General features: G+C 44.2%; 1 protein-coding gene across 7 annotated transcripts in view; it reads left to right on the top strand.

Moving 5' to 3' along the window:
* erc2 (ELKS/RAB6-interacting/CAST family member 2) overlaps nt 1-21,770 on the top strand; it is a 45,867-nt gene that overhangs the window by 10,766 nt on the left and 13,331 nt on the right. For 5 of the 7 annotated variants that reach the window (XM_085274169.1, XM_085274170.1, XM_085274173.1 and 2 more), the window contains exons 3-9: nt 10,385-10,408; nt 15,218-15,652; nt 15,998-16,072; nt 18,191-18,346; nt 19,156-19,323; nt 19,774-19,941; nt 20,796-20,933. In XM_085274169.1, coding sequence (XP_085130295.1) covers nt 10,385-10,408; nt 15,218-15,652; nt 15,998-16,072; nt 18,191-18,346; nt 19,156-19,323; nt 19,774-19,941; nt 20,796-20,933 — 1,164 coding nt within the window. The remainder of the gene's footprint in view (nt 1-10,384; nt 10,409-15,217; nt 15,653-15,997; nt 16,073-18,190; nt 18,347-19,155; nt 19,324-19,773; nt 19,942-20,795; nt 20,934-21,770) is intronic. The other 2 variants (XM_085274172.1, XM_085274174.1) reach the window with 1 other exon arrangement.

Genomic DNA, 21,770 nt, shown 5'->3' with positions numbered 1-21,770 from the left:
ATGTACAGTCTTGTTGGTATATGTATGATTTCTATACATTTTACATCAGATAAAAACTTTGGTTGTAAGATTAAGATAATTATTTATTAAAAGCGAGACATTTTAAATGAGAATAAGAAAGAATGAATCGCTACCTTATCGTAGTGGAGGGGTTTGTGTGTCCCAGGGATCCCAGGGGCTATGTTGTCTGGGGACTTTTGCCCCCTGGTAGGGTCTCCCATGGCAAATTGGTCCTGGGTGAGGGACCAGACAAGGAGCAATTCAGAAGACCCTTATGAAAAAAACATCGAGGGAACAGTTTACCCTGCCCGGGATAGGGTTACCGGGGCCCCATCCTGGAGCCAGGCCCGGGGAGGGTGCCCGAGGGCGAGCATCTGGTGGCCGGGCCTTAGTCCATTGGGCCCGGCCGGGCACAGCTCGAAAAGGGGACATGGGCCCATCCTCCTGCAGGCCCACCACCCGCAGGAGGTGCCATAGGGGTCGGGTGCATTGTGTGCCAGGCGGCGGCCAGGAGTGGAGGCCCTGGCGGACTGATCCCCGGCTACCAAGACTGGCAATCGGGACATGGAATGTCACCTCTCTGGTGGGGAAGGAGCCTGAGTTAGTGCATGAGGTTGAGAGGTACCGGCTAGATATAGTCGGGCTGACCTCTACGCATGGCTTGGGCTCTGGAACCAGTCTCCTGGAGAGGGGCTGGACTCTGTCTCAGTCTGGAGTTGCCCCTGGTGAGAGGGTATTCTAATATCCCCTCGGCTTGCTGCCGATACGTTGGGGTTTTTCCCGGTGGATGAGAGGGTTCCCTGTGCCTTAGGGTCGGGGAACGGGTCCTGACTGTTGTTGAATTCTCCCAATTCTTTGAATCTTTGGGCTGAAGGAGGGACAATACTCGGTGTATAAATGCTCAATCAACAATCATTTATTTCCATACAATTCAACAGTCAGAGCATTACAACGTCCGGACGGGAGAGATGCTACCAGAGGGTCAGGCACATGTCTCAAAATGGTGACGGGTTGCTCAGCTTTTTATAGTCTCTAGTGGCCCCCAGCTAGTCGTAAAAGCCAAAACATCAAATTTTTTCTCTGTTACAGCGCCTAAGTTATGACCTCGGCAGTTGTTTCTCTGCTTTCTGTAAGGTGGGGGTGTGGAATGTGGTCTATCTATCTCCCCTGTCTTTAGACACAGAGTCTCCTGCTTACAACCTTCTCTTCATGATTCAACAATTAAGCATGTCAAGAAAACAGTGTAACACATTCCCAGCAGATCAAGGATACAGAGTGATGCACATTTATCTAATGAACTAATATGTGAATATGTTCTGTTAACTCAAAAGTATAATGAGAACTAAACTACATACAGCTCACACACTCTATATTAAAGGGTATAATGTGATCTACAGCAGTATTCTAATTCAACTACTTTGATTACATATATAAGGTAACATATAATAACAGAATAATCTAATACTGTCATCTGCGCTTATGTGCCGAGTGGCAGTTCAGAGTACCCAGCCTTCTTAGGTTCCGAATGGACCATCTTGAGCGTCTCCATTCCCGAAGCTGCTGCATTGAGCTGCGGCCGCAAGGTGGTTGGTGCCTGTCATGGTGGTAATCCCCGAACCAAATGGTGGACACCAGAGGTGAAGGGAGCCACCAGGCTGAAGAAGGAGTCCTATCGGGCTTGGCTAGCCTGTGGGACTCCGGAGGCAGCCGACAGGTACCGACAGGCCAAGTGGAATGCGGCTCGGGCAGTGGCTGAAACAAAAACTCGGGTGTGGGAGGAGTTCGGAGAGGCCATGGAAAAAGACTTTCGGACTGTTTCGAAGAGATTCTGGCAAACCGTCAGGCGTCTCAGGAGGGGAAAGCGGTGCTCTACCTGCACTGTGTATAGTGCTGGTGGAGCGCTGCTGACTTCAACTGAGAAAATTGTCAGGTGGTGGAAGGAATACTTCGAGGATCTCCTTAATCCCACTGACACGTCTTCCGAGGAGGAAGCAGAGTCTGGGATTGAGGGGAATGACCCGCCAATTTCCGAGGCGAGGTCACTGAGGCAGTTAAACAACTCCTTGGTGGCAGAGGCCCTGGTGTTGATGAGGTCCGCCCCGAGTTCCTGAAGGCTCTGGACGTTGTAGGGCTGTCCTGGCTGCCACGCCTCTACAATGTTGCGTGGAGATCAGGTGCAGTACCCCTGGACTGGCACACCGGGGTGGTGGTCCCCATCTTTAAGAAGGGGGACCGGAGGGTGTGTTCCAACTACAGGGGGATCACATTCCTCAGCCTCCCTGGGAAAGTCTATGCCAGGGTGCTGGAAAGGAGAGTTCGTCCGTTAGTCGAACCTCGGATACAGGAGGAACAATGCGGTTTTCGTCCTGGTCGCGGTTTTTGCGGATGATGTGGTTCTGTTGGCTTCATCGGGTGAGGGCCTCCAGCTCACACTGGAACGGTTCGCAGCCGAGTGTAAAGCAGCGGGAATGAGGATCAGCACCTCCAAATCTGAGGCCATGGTTCTCAGCCGGAAAAGGGTGGAGTGCCCACTCCGGGTCGGGGATGAGTTCCTGCCCCAAGTGGAGGAGTTCAAGTATCTCAGGGTCTTGTTCGCGAGTGATGGGAGAAGGGAGCTGGAGATTGACAGACGGATTGGTGCTGCGGCTACAGTGATGCGGACGCTGCACCGGTCCGTCGTGATGAAGAGGGAGCTGAGCGTAAAAGCGAAGCTCTCAATTTACCGGTCGATCTACGTCCCTACCCTCACCTATGGCCACGAGCTGTGGGTAGTGACCGAAAGAACGAGATCGCGGATACAAGCGGCGGAAATAAGCTTCCTCCGAAGGGTGGCTGGCCTCTCCCTTAGAGATAGGGTGAGAAGTTCGGCCATCCGGGAGGGGCTCAGAGTAGAGCCGCTGCTCCTCCACATCGAAAGGAGCCAGCTGAGGTGGTTCGGGCATCTGATATGGATGCCTCCTGGGCGCCTCCTGGGTGGGGTGAGGTGTTCCGGGCATGTCCCACCGGCAGGAGGCCCCGGGGCAGACCAGGACACGCTGGAGAGATTATATCTCTCGGCTGGCCTGGGAACGCCTTAGTGTTCCCCCGGATAAGCTGGAGGAGGTGGCTGGGGAGAGGGAGATCTGGGCATCTCTGCTTAGGCTGCTGCCTAAGCGGATGAAGATGGATGGATGGAATAAGAAAGAAAAGTATTTCTTTGTGCCCCCCTTTTCCCTGTTAATGCCCTTCCTGGCCCCCTGGCAAAACTTTGCTAGACCCGCCCCTGCACAGTTACCAGCTTTCAGCTACTTAGAAAAGGATCCTGGTGTTATTTGTCTCTCAGAAACAGTTCATAACTTCCCTTCAACTCATTCATGTCACCTAAAAGGTAAACCTGTTTCCCCATAACCTGTTCAGCTCTGATAATTCAGTAAGGACATCTCCGTTTCCCTCTCACCACATATCCAAACCTATATCATGGCCAGCAGCTTACAGCTGTGGCTCCAGCAAACATCAGCTGATACTAGAAATTAATATTAAATAAACGATTCAGTTTTTTACCGGACGGTTGGCAACTCTAATAACTAATCTTATGAATGAAATAAAGTTCACTATCAGTAACATCATAGCACCCGCCCAGCCATTGGCTGTATAGCACCTCCGTCATGCTAGCTAGTACGCAGTACAAGATATTGTAACTCACTGTAAAAAGTCAGCACAACGAAAATAAACTACACCTAAACTTGGTTTATATCTGACCCAGATAGACTGCAGGTCATAACTTCTTACCTGAAGTTCAGTTCACCTGACACTTGGACCAGCGGCCGCCTCGGGTCTCTCCTCCTCCTGTCTCTCCTCCTCCTGTCTCCCCTTTCCCTCATCCACCTGCTGGCCTCTGTGAAAGCTCCGCCATAGCCACCATCAAACAACTGAGTTATTTTTACACATTGGCCAGCATCTGGCCAATCCACCACCTTTCATTGTTTATACTGTTACAAAAACGACAACAACAAAAACAAAAAAACATCGGCCCATGAAAACAAAAAAATCACCATCACCGGTATGCCCGATGGCCAGTCCAGCTATGGTCGTTAACCAGATCAGTTAACCCTTCGCATGCCACAGCTGGCACAGGTGCCCAGGGTTGCCGACCCTGGTTTTAGGTCATACCGGAAGACCCATGCATGACCTAATGGATGGAGGTTCTCATCCAAGGTTTTACAGTACATGGCCCCATCCAGTGACCCCTCAATGCAGTGATGTTGTCCTGTATGGTAAAAAGAAACCCAGAACAGCCCCAAACTTAAGACAGCCCAGAACTTGTGCCTTCTTGAGCAGGGGGACCTTGCAGGTGCTGCAAGAGTTTGATCTATTACATTGTGGAGTGTTACGGATGGTGTTCTTGATTACTGTGGTCCCAACTGCTCAAGATCTTTCATGAAACTCCAGACAGAAGGCGATTGACAGTTCTTTTATATTTCTTCCATTTGTGAATAATCATATCAGCAGTTTCTCCCTTTTCACAATAATTCTTGCTGATGGTCTTGTAGCCCACTCCAGCCTTGTGCAGGTCCACAATCTTGTCTCTTACATCCTTTGACAACTCTTTAGTCTTATGCAAAGATGGTTTAGAGCAGGAGTATCTGTGATTGTGCTCCCAATCTGTGGGAGTAAGAATTCTTCCAAAGGCTTGGTTTCAGGGGATGAAATAATTATTTCATTCAGTGACATGCAAATGAATTTATAACTTTTATGTAAGGCGGGGTAAACCCTGGCAACTATTCTCACATTCACATTGAAGGTCACTTTAGAATCACCATTTAACCTAACCCCACTAACAGTCTTTGGACTGTGGGAGGAAGCCAGAGTACCTGGAGAGATCTCATGCAATTCACGTGTGGGAACGCCACTAACCACTGCACCACTGTGCTGCCCTGATATTCTGCCTCACTCCATTAAAATAAAACCTTCATAAAAAGTAGATACTGTTAATTTCTATGTAAGTGTCAAACTTACCAATTCAGCAGGGGATCAAATATTTATTTCCTCTAATGTAACATAGATTATTGGAGGTAAAAAAAAACCCTGATATTTAAAAGAAATGTACATTAGTTCTTTTTTTCTCATGTGTGGTTCTGTTTTTCTAATTCATGCCTGATTAAAAACCATATCATGAGCACATTAATTTGGCAACATTCCTGTAGATTAAACACAGCCTTTACGTTTCAGTAAAAGACAGACTAGCTGATTTTTCATGCAAAATGACCGTGAAATTATCCACTTCAGTCCATCATTACTGATGGGATTGTACATCATTATTTTGCATCAGTTTGAAGACGATTTAATAAAGAAGTATCACATTAGCTTGCTGTTATTCATAGCACATAAGTCTGAGCCTAATGGATACACTAAAGCCCATGAACTCAACGTTACACTACCAACACAGAATTAGTAAAGAAACACACAAACTGTGTCACAGGTTCATTTCTTCTTTTGATGTCTGGTGCATTTAATCCCACAGTTTCTGCTGCCTGCCTCATAAATCTATAGTATTCATTTATATTGTTAATTAACTGCAACATTCTACAAAAAATAGACTTTGTGAACATTTAAGAAAACGTAAGCTCATTCCATAACTACAACAAGGACTGAAAATCATGATTAGCAGAGGCGTGCGCTGACAATTAATGAAAGGCAAGCAGTGTTGATGAATCAATCAGTGATTCAACTGGTCAATGCACAAATGGTCCGCACTTACACACTTCAAGAGTGCAGAAATTATTTTGATGATTTTCTCCTGTGCTGAAAATCTATGTACTGCATCTTGAGAGACAACTGTTATTACCGGCTTCCTGCGCTCTTGAACTGTTGGTAGGTTTGAGAGATCTTCTCTATAGTTCAGTCAGTCCTGTCACCCCCATATTTACTGACACGCCACCATGGATGCATGTGGGGTTATCCATAAAGATAGCAGACTGTGTTGCCAAAAACACACAAAAAACAACAGTGCTCTCTCACCATTGCTGTCAAGACACACACACGTATTTCTTACTTTCAGCTGAAAGAGAAAAGATGCGACATACCTGTGGGGTCAATATGGGGTCATCACATTTGCCTGGCTATATATTTATATCTCTCTCTCTCTCTCTCTCTCTCTCTCTCTCTCTCTCTCTCTCTCCATATGTATATATGTGTGTGTGTATGTGTGTTTGTGTGTGTAAATGGCCGCAAACACAGTTACAAAAAACTTTAATTAAAAAAAATAGATAGCAGCACTCTCATTATGGCTTCTCTCATTTGATGATGATGGATTGGGGTAATCACCACCCCCATATGTTATCTCAAAGAGAGCAGAATTAAGTACATAAACCTTTACTTGTGCCCCCATGTGCACTCAAATACACGAGTTTTACAGGCGTTGGTTATGAATCTAATTATTTAATACATTAACGGTTAAAGAAGCCAAAAGTTAACATATGTTGTATTTTATTGCTCAGAGGGTTTAAAAACAAAACATTGGCTGTTTCCAGTGTATATTGGTTTGCCCTGACTTGTTATTAGGTTATAGCTAATAAATAACTTTTATAACCATGTGGATGGCAACTTTGCATTATATTATCCAATAAATACTAGCAAAAATGATAACAATAGTACTACTAATAAACAGTGTGCTATCAATGAGTTTAGAAACATAAAAAAATATATAATCAATAAATTATTTGCTCTTCTTTTGCATATTACATCAACAGTGAACAGATCTGCATCAGAGCACAGTTTAACTGCTAAAATGAATCATTTCATCTTGTGTTTGAACTTCATATCATTCTTCACAGTGACGCTTTGACACTCAGTTAATTAAACAAAGCCTAAGTGTAGAAGATCACTCCTCAGTCTTTGGTTTTTATCAAACTTAATGATGCTGGAGTATTATAGTTGGCTGTTATTGACTATGAGGAGAACATCTAATACGTTTAGACATCACGCCTACAGCTTTAAAAATCCATATTGAAAGATATCAAAATGAAATTCCCCTACCAAGGGTTAATCTTTAGTAGTGCTGCATAGAAAAAATCTTGCTGCACAGTTGTGTGTACTGCCTAGACTCACAGATTCGTGCCTTTACTCTGCTGCCTAACTTTCCTGTAGCTGCATGCAGATGCACAGTTGCCTCGTGTGGGTGTAATTGTGTATTGTCAGCTGTCACGACATACAATACAAAGATTAGGAATGTAGTGAGGAGTAGGCTGCTCCGAGTCAGCACTTTAAAGCTGTCTGTCAGATGCAAACACCCACATTCTTTAACACATACACAGACAGTATGCCACACATATCGCAGCTTTTTCCTTTGCCACCTGGTAAAACCGCCTAAATGCCACCAGCTTTGAATATAATTCTGAGGGTAGAGTAGCTTTAACAGTTTTTATTACTCATTGCAAGACACATTTTAGCTATCCTAGTAAACACCCATCCTTGTGGGCAACTGGTTAGAATAATAAGGCGGGGAAGAGTAGAAGTTTCTGTTGACGTTTCCTCTGCTTCCAGGATTTATGGAGGCAAAGTATAAGTCTGAAAAGGTCATGCCTTATTGTTAAACCAACAAGTGATAGAGGTGGAGCAGGAATGCTAGTTCTTTTAAACAGGGCACAAAGGGAGGTTGGCTGGCTCCTCTGACATTGAGGAAAAAGGTGGTTGATTGTGGATCACATTTAAAATTTTCCCAACAGCTACAACTATTTAATGCCGCCTGTCAGCCCCTGCTAAGGAGAAGAACTCTTTAAAAAATGTCAAGGATGTTAGAAATCAGCCAATATTTTCACAGAGATTCCTGAGCCTTTGTTGGATAATTTAGCTATGAAGAAAGAGCATCAAAGACATGTTGTAAGGCAGGAGATTTTACACTCTGGGTTCAATCTGTTTAATGTCATGTTTGACTCTTTAAGATGTAGCACGTGCACATTCTTACAGAACAACAGTACTTTTAGATGTCAAAATGACAAAATATAGTTTTAAAGTCTTCATAAACCTTCATACACCTCTCATTAGTTATTATTAATGTGTGGCTCTCTTCCACAGCGTGTCTTTGTCCTGTCTTCCTCCCCTCACCCCAGCCATTCGTGGCAGACGGCCGCCCCTCCTTGAGCCTGGCTGGAGGTTTCTTCCTGTTAAAAGGGAGTTTTTCCAAAGCGCTTGCTCATAGGGAGCCATATGATTGTTGGGGGGTTTTCTGTTTTCTTTGTATTATTGTAGGGCCTTTACCTTACAATATAAAGTGCCTTGAGGCAACTTTTATTGTAATTTGGCATTGTATAAATACAACTGAATTGAATACTTACTGTAGTTGTAAGCTGCCTTGTGGTATTGTGCACAATACAGTGCTTACATAATACAGTGCTAAAGAGTAAGCACATACAGTGGTTACTCTTTGCATGAGTAGGTAGATGGAACTGTAGTAAGTTTCTGTCTACCGATCCTGCCTTTTCCTGTGGTAGCTGAGATATGCCTCAGTTTGAGAAACAGGTAAGGAAAATGGATGGATGGATTGCTAGAGTAGATTTAGGTCTAAAGTTCAGGTTAATGCAATTTTGCAGGCAGATTTTTTAAGAAACTTATTCCACTTAATCTCAGTCTTTTTTCTCTAGATTAACCAGAGTTTTGCTTTTTATAGATATATTCCTTAAAATGGCTGAATCTGACTCCTTGTTTATGGTCTCTCTCAAATGGATTTCCTGTTTCCGCACTACAAGATTTCTGACAGCCAGTTACCCCCGGCTGCACCAGGTGTCAGTCGAAGAGGGAAGCTTAGCATCTCTCTGCGACTCTGGTGAAACCTCTGGAAGCAATTTTTTAGGATATGCGGCCAAACAGAAGCCTACTCGTGAGAGAGAGGGTGACCAAAAAGGGAACATCCGCTGAGTCATTACTGATTCACAGAAACTTCCACAGTTGTGCTGTGATTATTGGAGGAACGGCCATGCAGTCAATTTAACCCACAGTGCAATTATGTAAATGGATTCACTGGACTGGCTTTTGCAGTTCAATTCCAAGATGGGAGGTAATTTAGGAGAAAGGAGCAGAAATGAGGGAGGATAAGAAAGAAAGTATGTGAGGAGAAATAAACGGTTGGGTTTCAGTATTTGCAGAGATTTAACCACTACATGTTCAAAAAATTAGATATATTTCTAACATGTTTTTATGTACATAGCAAATTAATATTTCTGTGAGAGAGAAAACTTTGTGTTGAAAAGTGTTTGTCACTAAGAGACTGTTCAGGTTTTAAAGTTTGGCCTCATTCTCTGTTTTATATATATTTCCAACAGCACTACTGAAGGGAGTTGTGCTTGGCAGCAGTCCCGCAAGAATGCTGACACAAACACCGCCCCCTGATGGCCGGAAGAGTACATGTTTTATACTTACACAGTATCATGTCAGTTCTGTGCTCAGATACTGAGCCAAATGAGAAGGTTTTGTGACATTTATGATAATTTTGTATTTATATTAAGAGGTGGCTGTACTACATATATTATAACGTAGTTACACTGTAATTATTATAAATTAAAACTGCAACTAGTGACTCTGTGGTTAATCTGTTCATTATGTTACGTCCCTCTGCAATTACTATTTCAGTAAGTTCTAATGAAATGGTAAAATAAGCTAACAAAGATCAAAAAATATATTTGCTGCAAGATTGTAAGAGGAAAAAATGTACTTTTAAAGCTGGTGTAATGTTTTGCGTATTTTCTCTGTAGCTGCAGTTTTCTACGATAATGCTTCATCTCATCATTATCATTCTTAATAACATAATTTATACTGCTTTTATTAATTGTACATCTATCACTGCTGCTAACCAGAATGCTTAAGTCATTTTTTAAAAAGCCATTTCCAATCTTTTCTTCATCTCTTTCCAGAAAAGCCATTCTGATAAAGTCATCATTTTTCTGTGGACAGACTTTTGACTTCTTGTAGAGAGAAAAGGCAGAAATAAAAGAAATAGCTGAGCTCTAGTAAGTCTCAGCACGCAGTGAGATGAGAAGTGTACAGAATTCCATCCCTAACTTTTTGATGGTTATGTGTACACCCTCTGAGCACTCTGTATAGACAGAGCTATTAATGTGAACACACATATGTGTAAGTGTGGAAGTACAGCTCAGGACTCTGAAGCATCCTTTATCAATTAAATGCTGTCACTATTAAAATGATTAATTTTTTCCATTGCTTTTCCTACTATGACAAGCCAAAATGTCTGTTTTTAAGAAGAATTTGCACTACTGACTGTGGACTGATAAACTGGCAGCTCTCATTTTAATCTCTGACTTGTTTATGTTCATCCATCTCTGTTGCATCAAGCTCTGACGCTGTGTTTTCACCATACATTTGTTTTTCTGTTCATTCTGCCCATGCTCTGCAGCTGCTGGATGCCAGGAGAACCAAGGTTTGTCCCTATGTTTGCACCACGTGCTGAGTGCACAACATAGAGTCACCTTCAGTGTGGCGTGTATTTTCAGACACCTGGCAATCCCTTTGCACCATACAGTCCTTTCTCCTATGAATCCTATAACTCCTAGAAGTTAAATATTTTCAGTGTTTCAGGCTCCCTTCTTGTCCTATGAACCCTGGTCTTTATGTTTCCTCATTTTAAGAGTACAAAGCGATTACTCTGTTTAATGTAATAATGTCTGGTGCTCCTTTAGTACAACAAAACCTAAAACCTCAGACTCCCCGTGAAGTCGGTTTGATTTCACATATTTTCCACTCCTTCAGATCCTGACTGAGCTATTTTCTGAACAAAAAGTAATTTGTGCTCCACTCTCTGTCTCTGCTGGAAGAAAATTTCAACAGAAGTCAGTTTTTGACAGAAACCGGGCCTTAAAGGTATTCCTCTAGACCCAAAACCAATCAATAAAAAGAATGTGAATGGTGTATAGCTTTGATATCATGTAATACGGACAGACAAATTCACAAACATGCACACCTTTGTTCAACAGATGGCTGATCTGTCCCTATGGGGTATCAATACTGTAACTTCTGTTCATTAATTTTATATTTTAACTAGTTTTCATCCACCCAGCCAGTCTCTACCAGGAAATTTCACAGTTAGTTTGCATATGTTTTCATTGTAACAGTATGGCCCCTCTGATATTTTTAACTTTTAGTATTCGTGTCCTGGTGGCAGATGCATAAAGCTGTGTGTATGCACAAAGGCAAAGGCAGATTTATGAAACCATGCATACAGATTGTGCTCTTCAAATGCACCTAGACACTTAGATTAAAACAAAAATCTGTATAGTTGATAAGTTTTGTATCCCATATTATCCTCATCAGTTTCACCATATCTGCGCTGATTTCCTCTAAAAATGTCCCTCATATGGTCTGAAGATCTAGTGCATCTAAGAAAATTTGAGCATTGTGAAAAGTTCATTTTTTTGTGATTAAATTAAAGAAGGTGAACTTTGATACATTCTACATTCATCATATATAAAGTGAAATATTTCAGGTCTTTATAAAGAAAAATATAGATTTCATTTTGAGTGAAATACTGTTCACACAGTATAAATAATGTCTATCTCTCAGTCTAGTTCAGTACATGCAAACACAACCCAACTGCTGACTTGACAGTTCTCCAGATAATGATCATTGACATCGTCCACAAGGGCACGGAAGAAAAGCCTGGCTGTTGCAGAGTGCTGTGCTCAAGCTTATTCGTGGATAGCTGACTTCAAGGGAAAAATGTGGTAGGAATAGTGCACAAACAGCAGGGATGACAGCAGCCTTGAGAGAATCGTGAGAAAAGTTGATTCAAGAACTTGGGAGAGCTTCTCGAGGAGTGGACAGATGCAGTGTTACTGGGCTGTTGCACGGACGTGCAAAATGCTTTTTTTTTCAAATGAAGCAAAGGTCCTGACGTCTGGGGGAAGAGTGGAAAAGGCACAAAATCGAAGATGTTTTGAAGTCCAGTAAGAAGTCCGCACACTGTGATGACTCAGGGTGCCAAGTCTTCAGCCGATGTTGTTGGTGTTTTGGTCCACTGTTTTTTATCAAGTCCAAAGTCAATACTGACATCTACCAGGAGATTTTATAACACTTTATGCTTCCATCTGCAGAAAAGCACCACCTGCTCACAGTGCCAGAACTGCTACCATGACCATGTTATTACTGTAAATGATTAGCCAGCCAACTCTCCTGACCCGAATCCCCAGAGAATCTAAGATGAAGATGAGAAACACCTGACCCAAAAATACAGTCGAGCTGAAGGCCGCCATCAAAGGAACCGAGCAGTAACACCTCAGCAGTGGAACAACCGTGTCATACTGCTCTGATGCAGTAATTAGTGGCAAAGGATTCCCAAGTACTGAGTATTTATATAAACATATATTCCATTAATTAAATATTTCTACATTACAAATTGTTTTAATAGTTTACTGGACTTCTGATTTTCATGAGTTTTAAACCATAAAAATCAAATCCATCCAGCCATCCATCTTCTCCTGCCTTATCCGGGGCCGGGTCGCGGGGCAGCAGCCTAAGCAGAGAAGCCCAGACCTTCCTCTCCCCAGCCACCTCCTCCAGCTTATCCGGGGGAACACCAAGGCCAGCCGAGAGATATAATCTCTCCAGCGTGTCGTGGGTCCTCTCGGTGCGACATGGCCAGAACACCTCACCCAGGAGGCGCCCAGGAGGCATCCTTGTCAGATGCCCGAACCACCTCAACTGGCTCCTTTCGATGTGGAGAAGGAGCGGCTCTACTCTGAGCCCCTCCCGGATGGCCGAACTTCTCACCCTATCTCTAAGGGAGAGGCCAGCCACCCTTCGGAGGAAGCTCATTTCCTCCGCTTGTATCCACGATCTCGTTCTTTCGGTCACTACCCACAGCTCGTGGCCAGACTCTGCTTCCTCCTCAGAATATGTGTCAGTGGGATTAAGGAGGTCCTTGAAGTATTCCTTCCACTGCCCGACAATTTTCTCAGTCGAAGTCAGCAGCGCTCCACCAGCACTATACACAGTGCAGGTAGAGCACCGCTTTCCCCTCCTGAGACGTCTGACGGTTTGCCAGAATCTCTTCGAGACAGTCCGAAAGTCTTTTTCCATGGCCTCTCCGAACTCCTCCCACACCTGAGTTTTTGCATCAGCCACTGCCCGAGCCGCATTCCGCTTGGCCTGTCGATACCTGTTGGCTACCTCCGAAGTCCCACAGGCTAGCCAAGCCCGATAGGACTCCTTCTTCAGCCTGGTGGCTCCCTTCACCTCTGGTGTCCACCATTTGGTTCGGGGATTACCACCACGACAGGCACCAACCACCTTGCGGCCACAGCTCAATGCAGCAGCTTCGGGAATGGAGACGCTGAACATGGTCCATTTGGACTCAATGTCCCCAGTCTCCCTCAGAATGCTGTTGAAGCTCTGCCGGAGGTGTGCGTTGAAGATCTCACGGACTGGGGCCTCTGCTAGGCGTTGCCAGAACACCCTCACTACGCGTTTAGGTGCACCAGGTCTGTCCAGCGTCCTCCCCCGCCACCTGATCCAACTCACCACCAGGTGGTGATCAGTTGACAGCTCAGCCCCTCTCTTTACCCGAGTGTCCAGAACATATGGTCGCAGGTCTGGTGATACAATTACAAAATCGATCATCGACCTGCGGCCTAGAGCGTCCTGGTGCCACGTGCACTTATGGACACTCTTATGTTTGAACAAAGTGTTTGTATGGCCAAACTGTGATTTGTGCAGAAGTCCAATAACAAAACACCGCTCGTGTTCAGATCAGGGAGGCCATCCCTCCCGATCACGCCCCTCCAGGTCTCACTGTCGTTACCCACGTGAGCATTGAAGTCTCCCAGTAGGACAACAGAGTCTCCAGGTGGAGCACCCTCCAGCACCCCACCCAGGGACTCTAAGAAGGCTGGGTACTCTGAACTGCCACTCAGCGCATAAGCGCAGATGACAGTCAGGACCCGTTCCCCGACCCTAAGGCGCAGGGAACAAACCCTCTCATCCACTGGGAAGAATCCCAGCGTACAGGCAGCAAGCCGAGGGGATATTAGAATACCCACCCCAGCCCGCCGCCTCTCACCAGGGGCAACTCCAAACTGAGACAGAGTCCAGCCCCTCTCCAGGAGACTGGTTCCAGAGCCCAAGCCATGCGTAGAGGTGAGCCTGACTATATCTAGCTGGTACCTCTCAACCTCACGCACTAACTCAGGCTCCTTCCCCACCAGAGAGGTGACATTCCTTGTCCCAGTTGCCAGTCTTGGTAGCCGGGGATCAGTCCGCCAGGGCCTCCACTCCTGGCTGCTGCCCGGCACACAATTCCCCCGAGGTGGTGGGCCTACGTGAGGATGGGCCCATTTCCCCTTTTTGGGCTGTGCCTGACCGGGCCCCATGGACTAAGGCCTGGACACCAGACACTCGCCCTCAGGCACCCTCCCCGGGCCTGGCTCCAGGGCGGGGCCCCGGTAACCCTTACCCCGGGCAGGGTAAACTGTTCCCTCGATGCTTTCCTCATAAGGGTTTTCTGAATCGCTCTTTGTCTGGTCCCTCACTCAGGACCAATTTTCCATGGGAGACCCTACCAGGGGGCAAAAGCCCCCGGACAACATAGCCCCTGGGATCCCTGGGACAAACAAACCCCTCCACCACGATAAGGTAGCGATTCAAGGAGGGGATAATAATCAAATTTAAAACAAAAAAGGCTTGGAATATTTCACTTTATGTTTGATGAATACAGATGATTATGATCATTTAGATTTAGAATTAAATTAAATTTCAGGGTGTTCAGTTTTTTTTTTTTTGTTCATCTGCACACTTTCTTCACTTATATGTACCAGTTTACATAAAGTTGAATGTGCATGTTATTGTACATGCACTTGGTCCCTGCTTTCTCAGTGTGAAAGTCAGACCTGTGAGAGCACCAGGGTGTTTCTGTGTATAATAAAGCCCTTTACAGACTAATAAATTTATATTTGGAAGCTGTGAATTCTTTTTAAAGATATTTTCTCCAACAACTGTAAATCTATGCAGTCTGGACTTAAATTAGATCCGTGCTTCACACTTTTTCAACAAAAAACCTAAAATCTAAAAGCGTGCCAAGGTAAGTCATGTGTTCCCCATGATCGACCTGCTGTGGGATTGTTTGTTCATCCCCATGTGTAGTGTTATTACGTAATGTTCGGTTATGAGCTATACCTAAAAATAGTTTCAATAATTGGTAAGCCTCTGTGTGTGTTTGTATATGTGTGTGTGTTTGTAGCATCTTCAGATGACCATCCAAGCTCTGCAGGATGAATTGCGCACACAGCGAGACCTCAACCACCTGCTGCAGCAGGAGAGTGGTAACCGCTCTGGGTCTGAGCATTTCACCACCATTGAGCTGACAGAGGAGAACTTCCGGCGGCTGCAGGCTGAACATGACAGACAGGCCAAGGAGCTCTTCCTGCTGAGAAAGACCCTAGAGGAGATGGAACTGAGGATTGAGACCCAGAAACAAACCCTGGGTGCCAGAGATGAGTCAATTAAGAAGTTGCTTGAGATGCTACAGAGCAAAGGGCTGCCCCCGGGCCCGGGCAGGGCGACCGAGGAGGAGGAGCAAGAACGAGCCCGGCGCATTGCAGAAGCAGAGGCGCAACTGGGACACCTGGAGGTCATTCTGGATCAAAAGGAGAAGGAAAACATCCATTTGCGAGAGGTAGTATATGTCGAGGGTTAAGATGATGATGTTAAGTCATTGCATTCACTGCTTTAGAGTAAAAAAAAAAAACTGTTCTTTTGTTTTGTTGTCACTAGATGGCAGTGCAGCATGTCACAAAATCAATATTCTCTTCTCTGCTGCTTATCCCTGCATCATAACAATTATGTAATGTATGAAGTAAAAGAACTGAAGAGCAGTTGCATGAAATATTTTGCATGTGTAAGCATAAAGCTTTTATGCATTGTGAGGTGAGCTTTTGAAATTTTAATAATCTAGCTATTCATTGGAGACCACGATCGGTTTTGCTGTACCGCTGCTACAAATTGTTGTCTTTTTTTTAAGGAACTGCACAGAAGAAATCAACTGCATCAGGACCCAAGTAAAACTAAGGCCCTGCAGACCATTATAGAGATGAAAGTAAGACTCCTATACAGCCTGCGCATAAACACATACAGCAGGGCCCATCATCAACTACGCTTCACTGCTTCTGTTTAAAGCCAGATGTTATTTTTGTATTTACCTAACTGACTGACATTCACAGCTGTAGCATGTTTGCCACTGCATGTCTAAATGGAAACCTGTTCCGGCAAATCTATTGTTGTGATTGTGATCGTCGGCAGCTGAGTCAATCATCAACACACTGACACACTCTAGCAAACACACACACACACACGTACTGCTCACAAAGCAGTTGTGCAAACATAAACAAGAGTCAATATTACTGTTTAACATTTCAGCTGTTGTGGCTCGCTTGACAGATGGCCAGCTACCCCAGACAGTAACACGCCACACCAGTTTCATGACAAGATGTTTTCTATTCTGCATGACAGATTGTTTGCAAACATCCCAGACTCCAGCTCTATCATTTCAGCTTCATTTTTTTGCAGGGGAGTATTGTGACTCCAAAGCATTGTTTTAAAATTTTCATTCAAGGTTTCTGAACTGAGGAAAAACTACTGAGCTGAAATATAGCAAAAAAAAGTGTATAAAAGGATAGCAAGAAGCATCTTGGATTGTAAATAATTCCACAAAACATACCATATGGAGAATCTTTTAGGATGAAGGACCCCACCCTCTTTACACAAGCATGTTGTACAGCAGCTGGATGTGACACTAGCGATATCAGGCTCATTCAATGAACCACTGTAGACACCACCAGCCTCACTGCAGAGGCCTGACATCACTTCCTCAAAATAAATCATGACATCATCGCTGAGCTGACACAGCCCCTCTCACTCGACTGGATCCGTGCCGAGCAGGCCCCAGCCTAGTCATGTGATGTGCAAGCTCTAGGATCCTGTTGATTTTCATACGGCGCGCGGGGAAGTCCCGCCTCCTTTCTCCTCCTGTGCTGTGCAGGAAGACCCTGCATCTCTCCCCCTCTCCTCTCTCCCACTGCTGTGTTGATGCTGATGGAAGCACGAATAATCCTCCCTCCCTCTCTTCCCCTACATCCCTCCCACCCTCTCCTCCTCACTCACCAGAGACAGTGCACGGTATATAGCCTGCCTGCTGCTGCCATGGAAACAGGTGTGGTTGTTTATGACAGTGAGAGGCCAGTATGCAGGGAGATAGAGAGACAGAGAGGCATACAGAGGCAGGGAAAGGGAAATAAAGAGCAAGATTTACTGACCAGGTCGATGTACCAGTGATTACATGTGGATGGAATAAAATCACTCTTCTTTAAAGGTACGATGTCTTGTCTCGATTGCAGCAGTGTTAGTTCATTGATGTTCGTCTCGTAACACAGAGACTGAGCTGAGGTGCAGCAGCAGGGCGAAGTGCATGTACAATGTGCAGTGCTCATACATTGACGTTAACCCCTCAGATCCTTGTCTGGTACTTCATCATTCCTCATCACATTTCCCACCTTCCTCTGCAGCGGGCTATCACTGCCCCTGCTAATGGCCATAAGTTCATAAGTTCAGAGTCACTAGAGGGGAAGAAGGAGGGACACAAAAAAAGAGAGAAAGACAGAGAACAACAAGGTTGCTCCATGTTCTGCTGGAGAGGGAGATGGACCATGGCTAATCTTAAAGACGTTGTATTATTTATTTAAAAAGCCGTGAAGCTAAAGCTGCACTCACAGTCGCAGTCTAGAGACTGGATTCTGCATTGATCTGCAAGCATCTACGGCAAAAGCTACGGCTTGTTACTTTTCTTCCTTTCCCCCTGCGCATTTCTCTCCGGTCCTGGTTGATCTCGCCGTACTGGATGTGCGCTCAATATTTCCCAATGGTGATTAATCCTCCGAGCTGCCGCACGGAGCTGAGTAGAACGCTTCTGATTTCACCGACAGATACTGCAGTTGCTCTCAGTCAGACCAAAGAGCTTTTTCCATTCTTGGTTTATCTCACTATATCTTTCAGTTCCTCCCCCCCTTTCAGTCTCTGTGTCTGTATTTCTCTTTAAATCTTTTACCCTCCATTTGTTTCCTGGACTCTTTTCTTTAGCTCAGATTTATTTGCAGCATGCAACTTTTGGACATGCCAGTCCTGGTTTTGAGGTGTGTCTCCTCCGCGTGTTTGTGTGCAGGACACCAAAATTGCCTCTCTGGAACGCAACATTCGGGATCTGGAGGATGAGATTCAAATGCTGAAGGCAAACGGCTTACTGAACACAGAGGACAGAGAAGAGGAAATCAAACAGATGGAGGTCTACAAGAACCACTCTAAGTTTATGAAGACGAAGGTAGAGACTAACTGCACTGTGCATGCAGATCTGATGCTGTTAAAGTATGGCTTAATATAAAATGGCAGGCATGATGTTCAGGGTACAGAGCTGTGCAGAAGAGAGAGTACTGAAAAATGTTGTGTTACATAAATGAGCTGCTTTAACACATAGTGAGAACAGCAAAGTGCCCTGTCGGCAAAAAATCTGAAAGAGGCTCCGTGCCAAAAGTGGGGAAAAATCCAAACTTTGCAAACGCATACTTTAACATTTGAAAACACTTTTCTTCCTTAATTACACATAAAAAGTACATCACTTTATTAATCTGTGGCCACAAGACAAACACAAGTCTAAAATAAGATAAGCCACAATGAAAGCTTTGTTTTTGTTGAACTGACTTCCGCTGCTTGTTTTCCGACCGGTCCGTGATGATAAGTTGTGTTTGCATATCAGAGTTAGAGTCATACACTCAAGCACAGCCACCTACAACCTGTGATAGTGTCAAGGTGTGTGTGTCTGTGACTTTCTGGGGCTCACGCGTACGTGTCTTTGGAGTGTTTACGTTTTCTCTCCTTATTAAGCGACCAGCCACAGTTTTGTTCTTCTATTTTTAGACTTCTTTTCATCAATCATGAATAGAAATGATGTATAATATATGATGAATGCAGGGGAGTTAGTCCCAAATGCATATTTAATGAGGGAGAAGCGTGTTGATGAAAATAGTGCGAAAGCTGTGCAGACTAGCTCGCGGTTGCCATTCGTGAGTGTGAAATCGTTACACTGCTCACGTAACGGTTGGGTCAAAATGATCTGCTTCCTCTCATGTACAGATTGACCAGTTGAAGCAGGAGTTGTCAAAGAAAGAGTCAGAACTGCTGGCTCTGCAGACGAAGCTAGAGACCCTCAACAACCAGAACTCAGACTGCAAACAGCATATCGAGGTGCTCAAAGAGTCTCTCACTGCCAAGGAGCAACGTGCTGCCATCCTGCAAACGGAGGTAATAAAACAAGCTCAACTTATTTGTACACGTACAATAAATTAACTTAACAATACATCGCTTCACAAACATTCTCAAGCTCCTAGCCAAACTGAGCAAACAATAGGCTCGCCCTGGGCCCGAGGCTTATTACAGCAAATCATATCAGCAGAGTGTTTGCTTTGAAAGCTTTGTAGTAAGTGAAGTGCAACCTAGGTCACTACCAATGAAAAACTGTTGCCCAGTGTACTGTCACAGCTCATAGACCAGAAAACATCACAGATCTGCAGTAATAAATAAATAACTGTGGTGAATTATTAAAATACTTCCCTAATAAATACTCATCCAGCACCTTTTTTACTTTAGGGTTACTATAAGTTATTAAATCAAAGTGCTTTTAACTATAATGGTACACTTGGGATAATTAGTCCACTTTGTGTGCTTCCTCTGACATGTATTAATGTGCTTTAGGTTGACGCTTTACGTCTACGTCTGGAGGAGAAAGAGTCCTTCTTGAACAAGAAAACCAAGCAGCTGCAGGACCTGACGGAGGAGAAGGGTACTCTCGCCGGAGAAATCAGGGACATGAAGGACATGCTTGAGGTCAAAGAAAGAAAGATTAATGTCCTGCAGAAAAAGGTGAGAATGGAAGGAAAGAAGACCTCACCATGTAGAAACATTAGGGAGGAAATACACTTTAGCCACAATTTTGGCTTGTCCACATTACTCTGCTTTTGAGTTATTGTTTATTTTTTTGTCTACAACACACTGTATTGTGGAGGCATGTCTAATTACTCCAGATTTAGTCACAAATTTGAAATGAACAGCGACTGTGTGGGTTGTTTTGTCACATTTCCGTGTCCTGGACTAAACCAGTCGCTCTGTGGAAATATAAAGCTGGGAGGTTACTCTGTCCATGAAGTGTGAGAGAGTCTCATGCTCTCAGGGGAAAATGCCCACAGAAAGACAAGCAAGAAGATATTTCTGCCTCACTGGCTCTCATTTGTGTGTGCTATAAATACTCACAGAGTGTTACTCCATATCGCACCCAGACCTGCTCTCCCGTTTTGTTTTTCTTCTCTTGTGTCTGATCACACACACCCCTCTCTCTCTCTCTCTCTCTCTCTCTCTCTCTCTCTCTCTCTCTCTCTCTCATCTTTGCACTTTTATCTGTTTCATCATTTTTATTAATTATGAATCATTGTTTTCTCCTGTCTTATCATAAATAAAATACCTTAATTCAGTCCTGCACTGCTCAGATAGCAGTTTGGTTTAAATTCAGGTTTACATTAAGTTCTGCTTTTCAAAACTTAAAGGTCTTATAGTTTTTGATGTATTTCTTCTCACATTGTACATTGTTGCTTATGTAGTGTGTTAAGCTTCAGAGACTTAAAAAATGGCAGATATACCGACTTTAAATGTTGCGCTGGTTTGGAGATCGTGCTTTTTATTGTGTGTTTTGCTCCTTGTTTTTTCTTATTTTTCTGAGTCAGATTGAGAACCTGCAGGAGCAGCTGCGGGACAAAGACAAGCAGCTGGGGAACCTCAAGGACAGGGTCAAGTCTCTGCAGACCGACTCCAGTAACACAGACACTGCCCTGGCCACCCTGGAAGAGGCGCTGTCAGAGAAGGTAGATCACGCCACCCTTATACCACAGAACCCGTAACACTGTCTGAACTGTGACACTTTATCTGTTTGTAGTTACTATCATATCATCAAAAGGATGTATATACTGGAAGGAATTCCAGGTGACTTTTTCAGACAATCATTCATTCAAAATCCAGGATGTGAATGACCTCTTTTTTTTCTTGTATGCTCTCAAGAAGACCACAAGGACCAAACATTAGCGTCATTATCGACAAGAAATTGAGATTAGCAAACTTTTTTCCTGACGTTTTATATCTCTGTTAGGTCGCAGTAACACGGTCCTAAGCAAACTTGTATTCCCTGACCGACTGGTAAATGGTTGCTGGCTGTCGCTAAGTGATACTGATCACAAAGAGGATGCTGCACCAAAAACCTCCTTGTGGTTGTTTTGGTCACTAGCAGATTGGCACATTGCCAGCGTTTGTATGGGTGGCTCCAACTTGTCTGCAACATTTTCTCTCTGGGCTCTAGTGAAACTTGAACACACTGCAAGTGCCACACAGAGTAGAAAAGGAGCATGTTCGCCATCAGTTCAATTAAATTCAGTTCGATTCAATTTTATTTATATAGTGCCAATTCAACAACAATCACCTCAAAGTGCTTTATGTTGTACGCTAATATTAGAGAGAAGCTATCTGCTGTGACTGGGGGTGAGGAAAAAGAGAAGATAAATACACATTTATTTATTTAATTTAGTAAAAGTTACACTCTTTAAAGAGAATAATGTAAGCTTCGGTGTTGTCATAGATACTTGAACTTTAGAGTTCCTCATAAGGGGAATTTAAAGAGACACAAACAGAAATGCTTCCTCTTATTTCCA

This window comes from Mchenga conophoros, linkage group LG5 (genome assembly GCF_057382185.1).
Source record: "Mchenga conophoros isolate Kocher_MC1m ecotype Shallow Benthic linkage group LG5, M_conophoros_male_GT1.1, whole genome shotgun sequence".
Classification (NCBI taxonomy): Eukaryota; Metazoa; Chordata; class Actinopteri; order Cichliformes; family Cichlidae; genus Mchenga; species Mchenga conophoros.
Note: the sequence above shows the minus strand (reverse complement) of the source record. Positions and strands in the feature narration are given on the sequence as shown.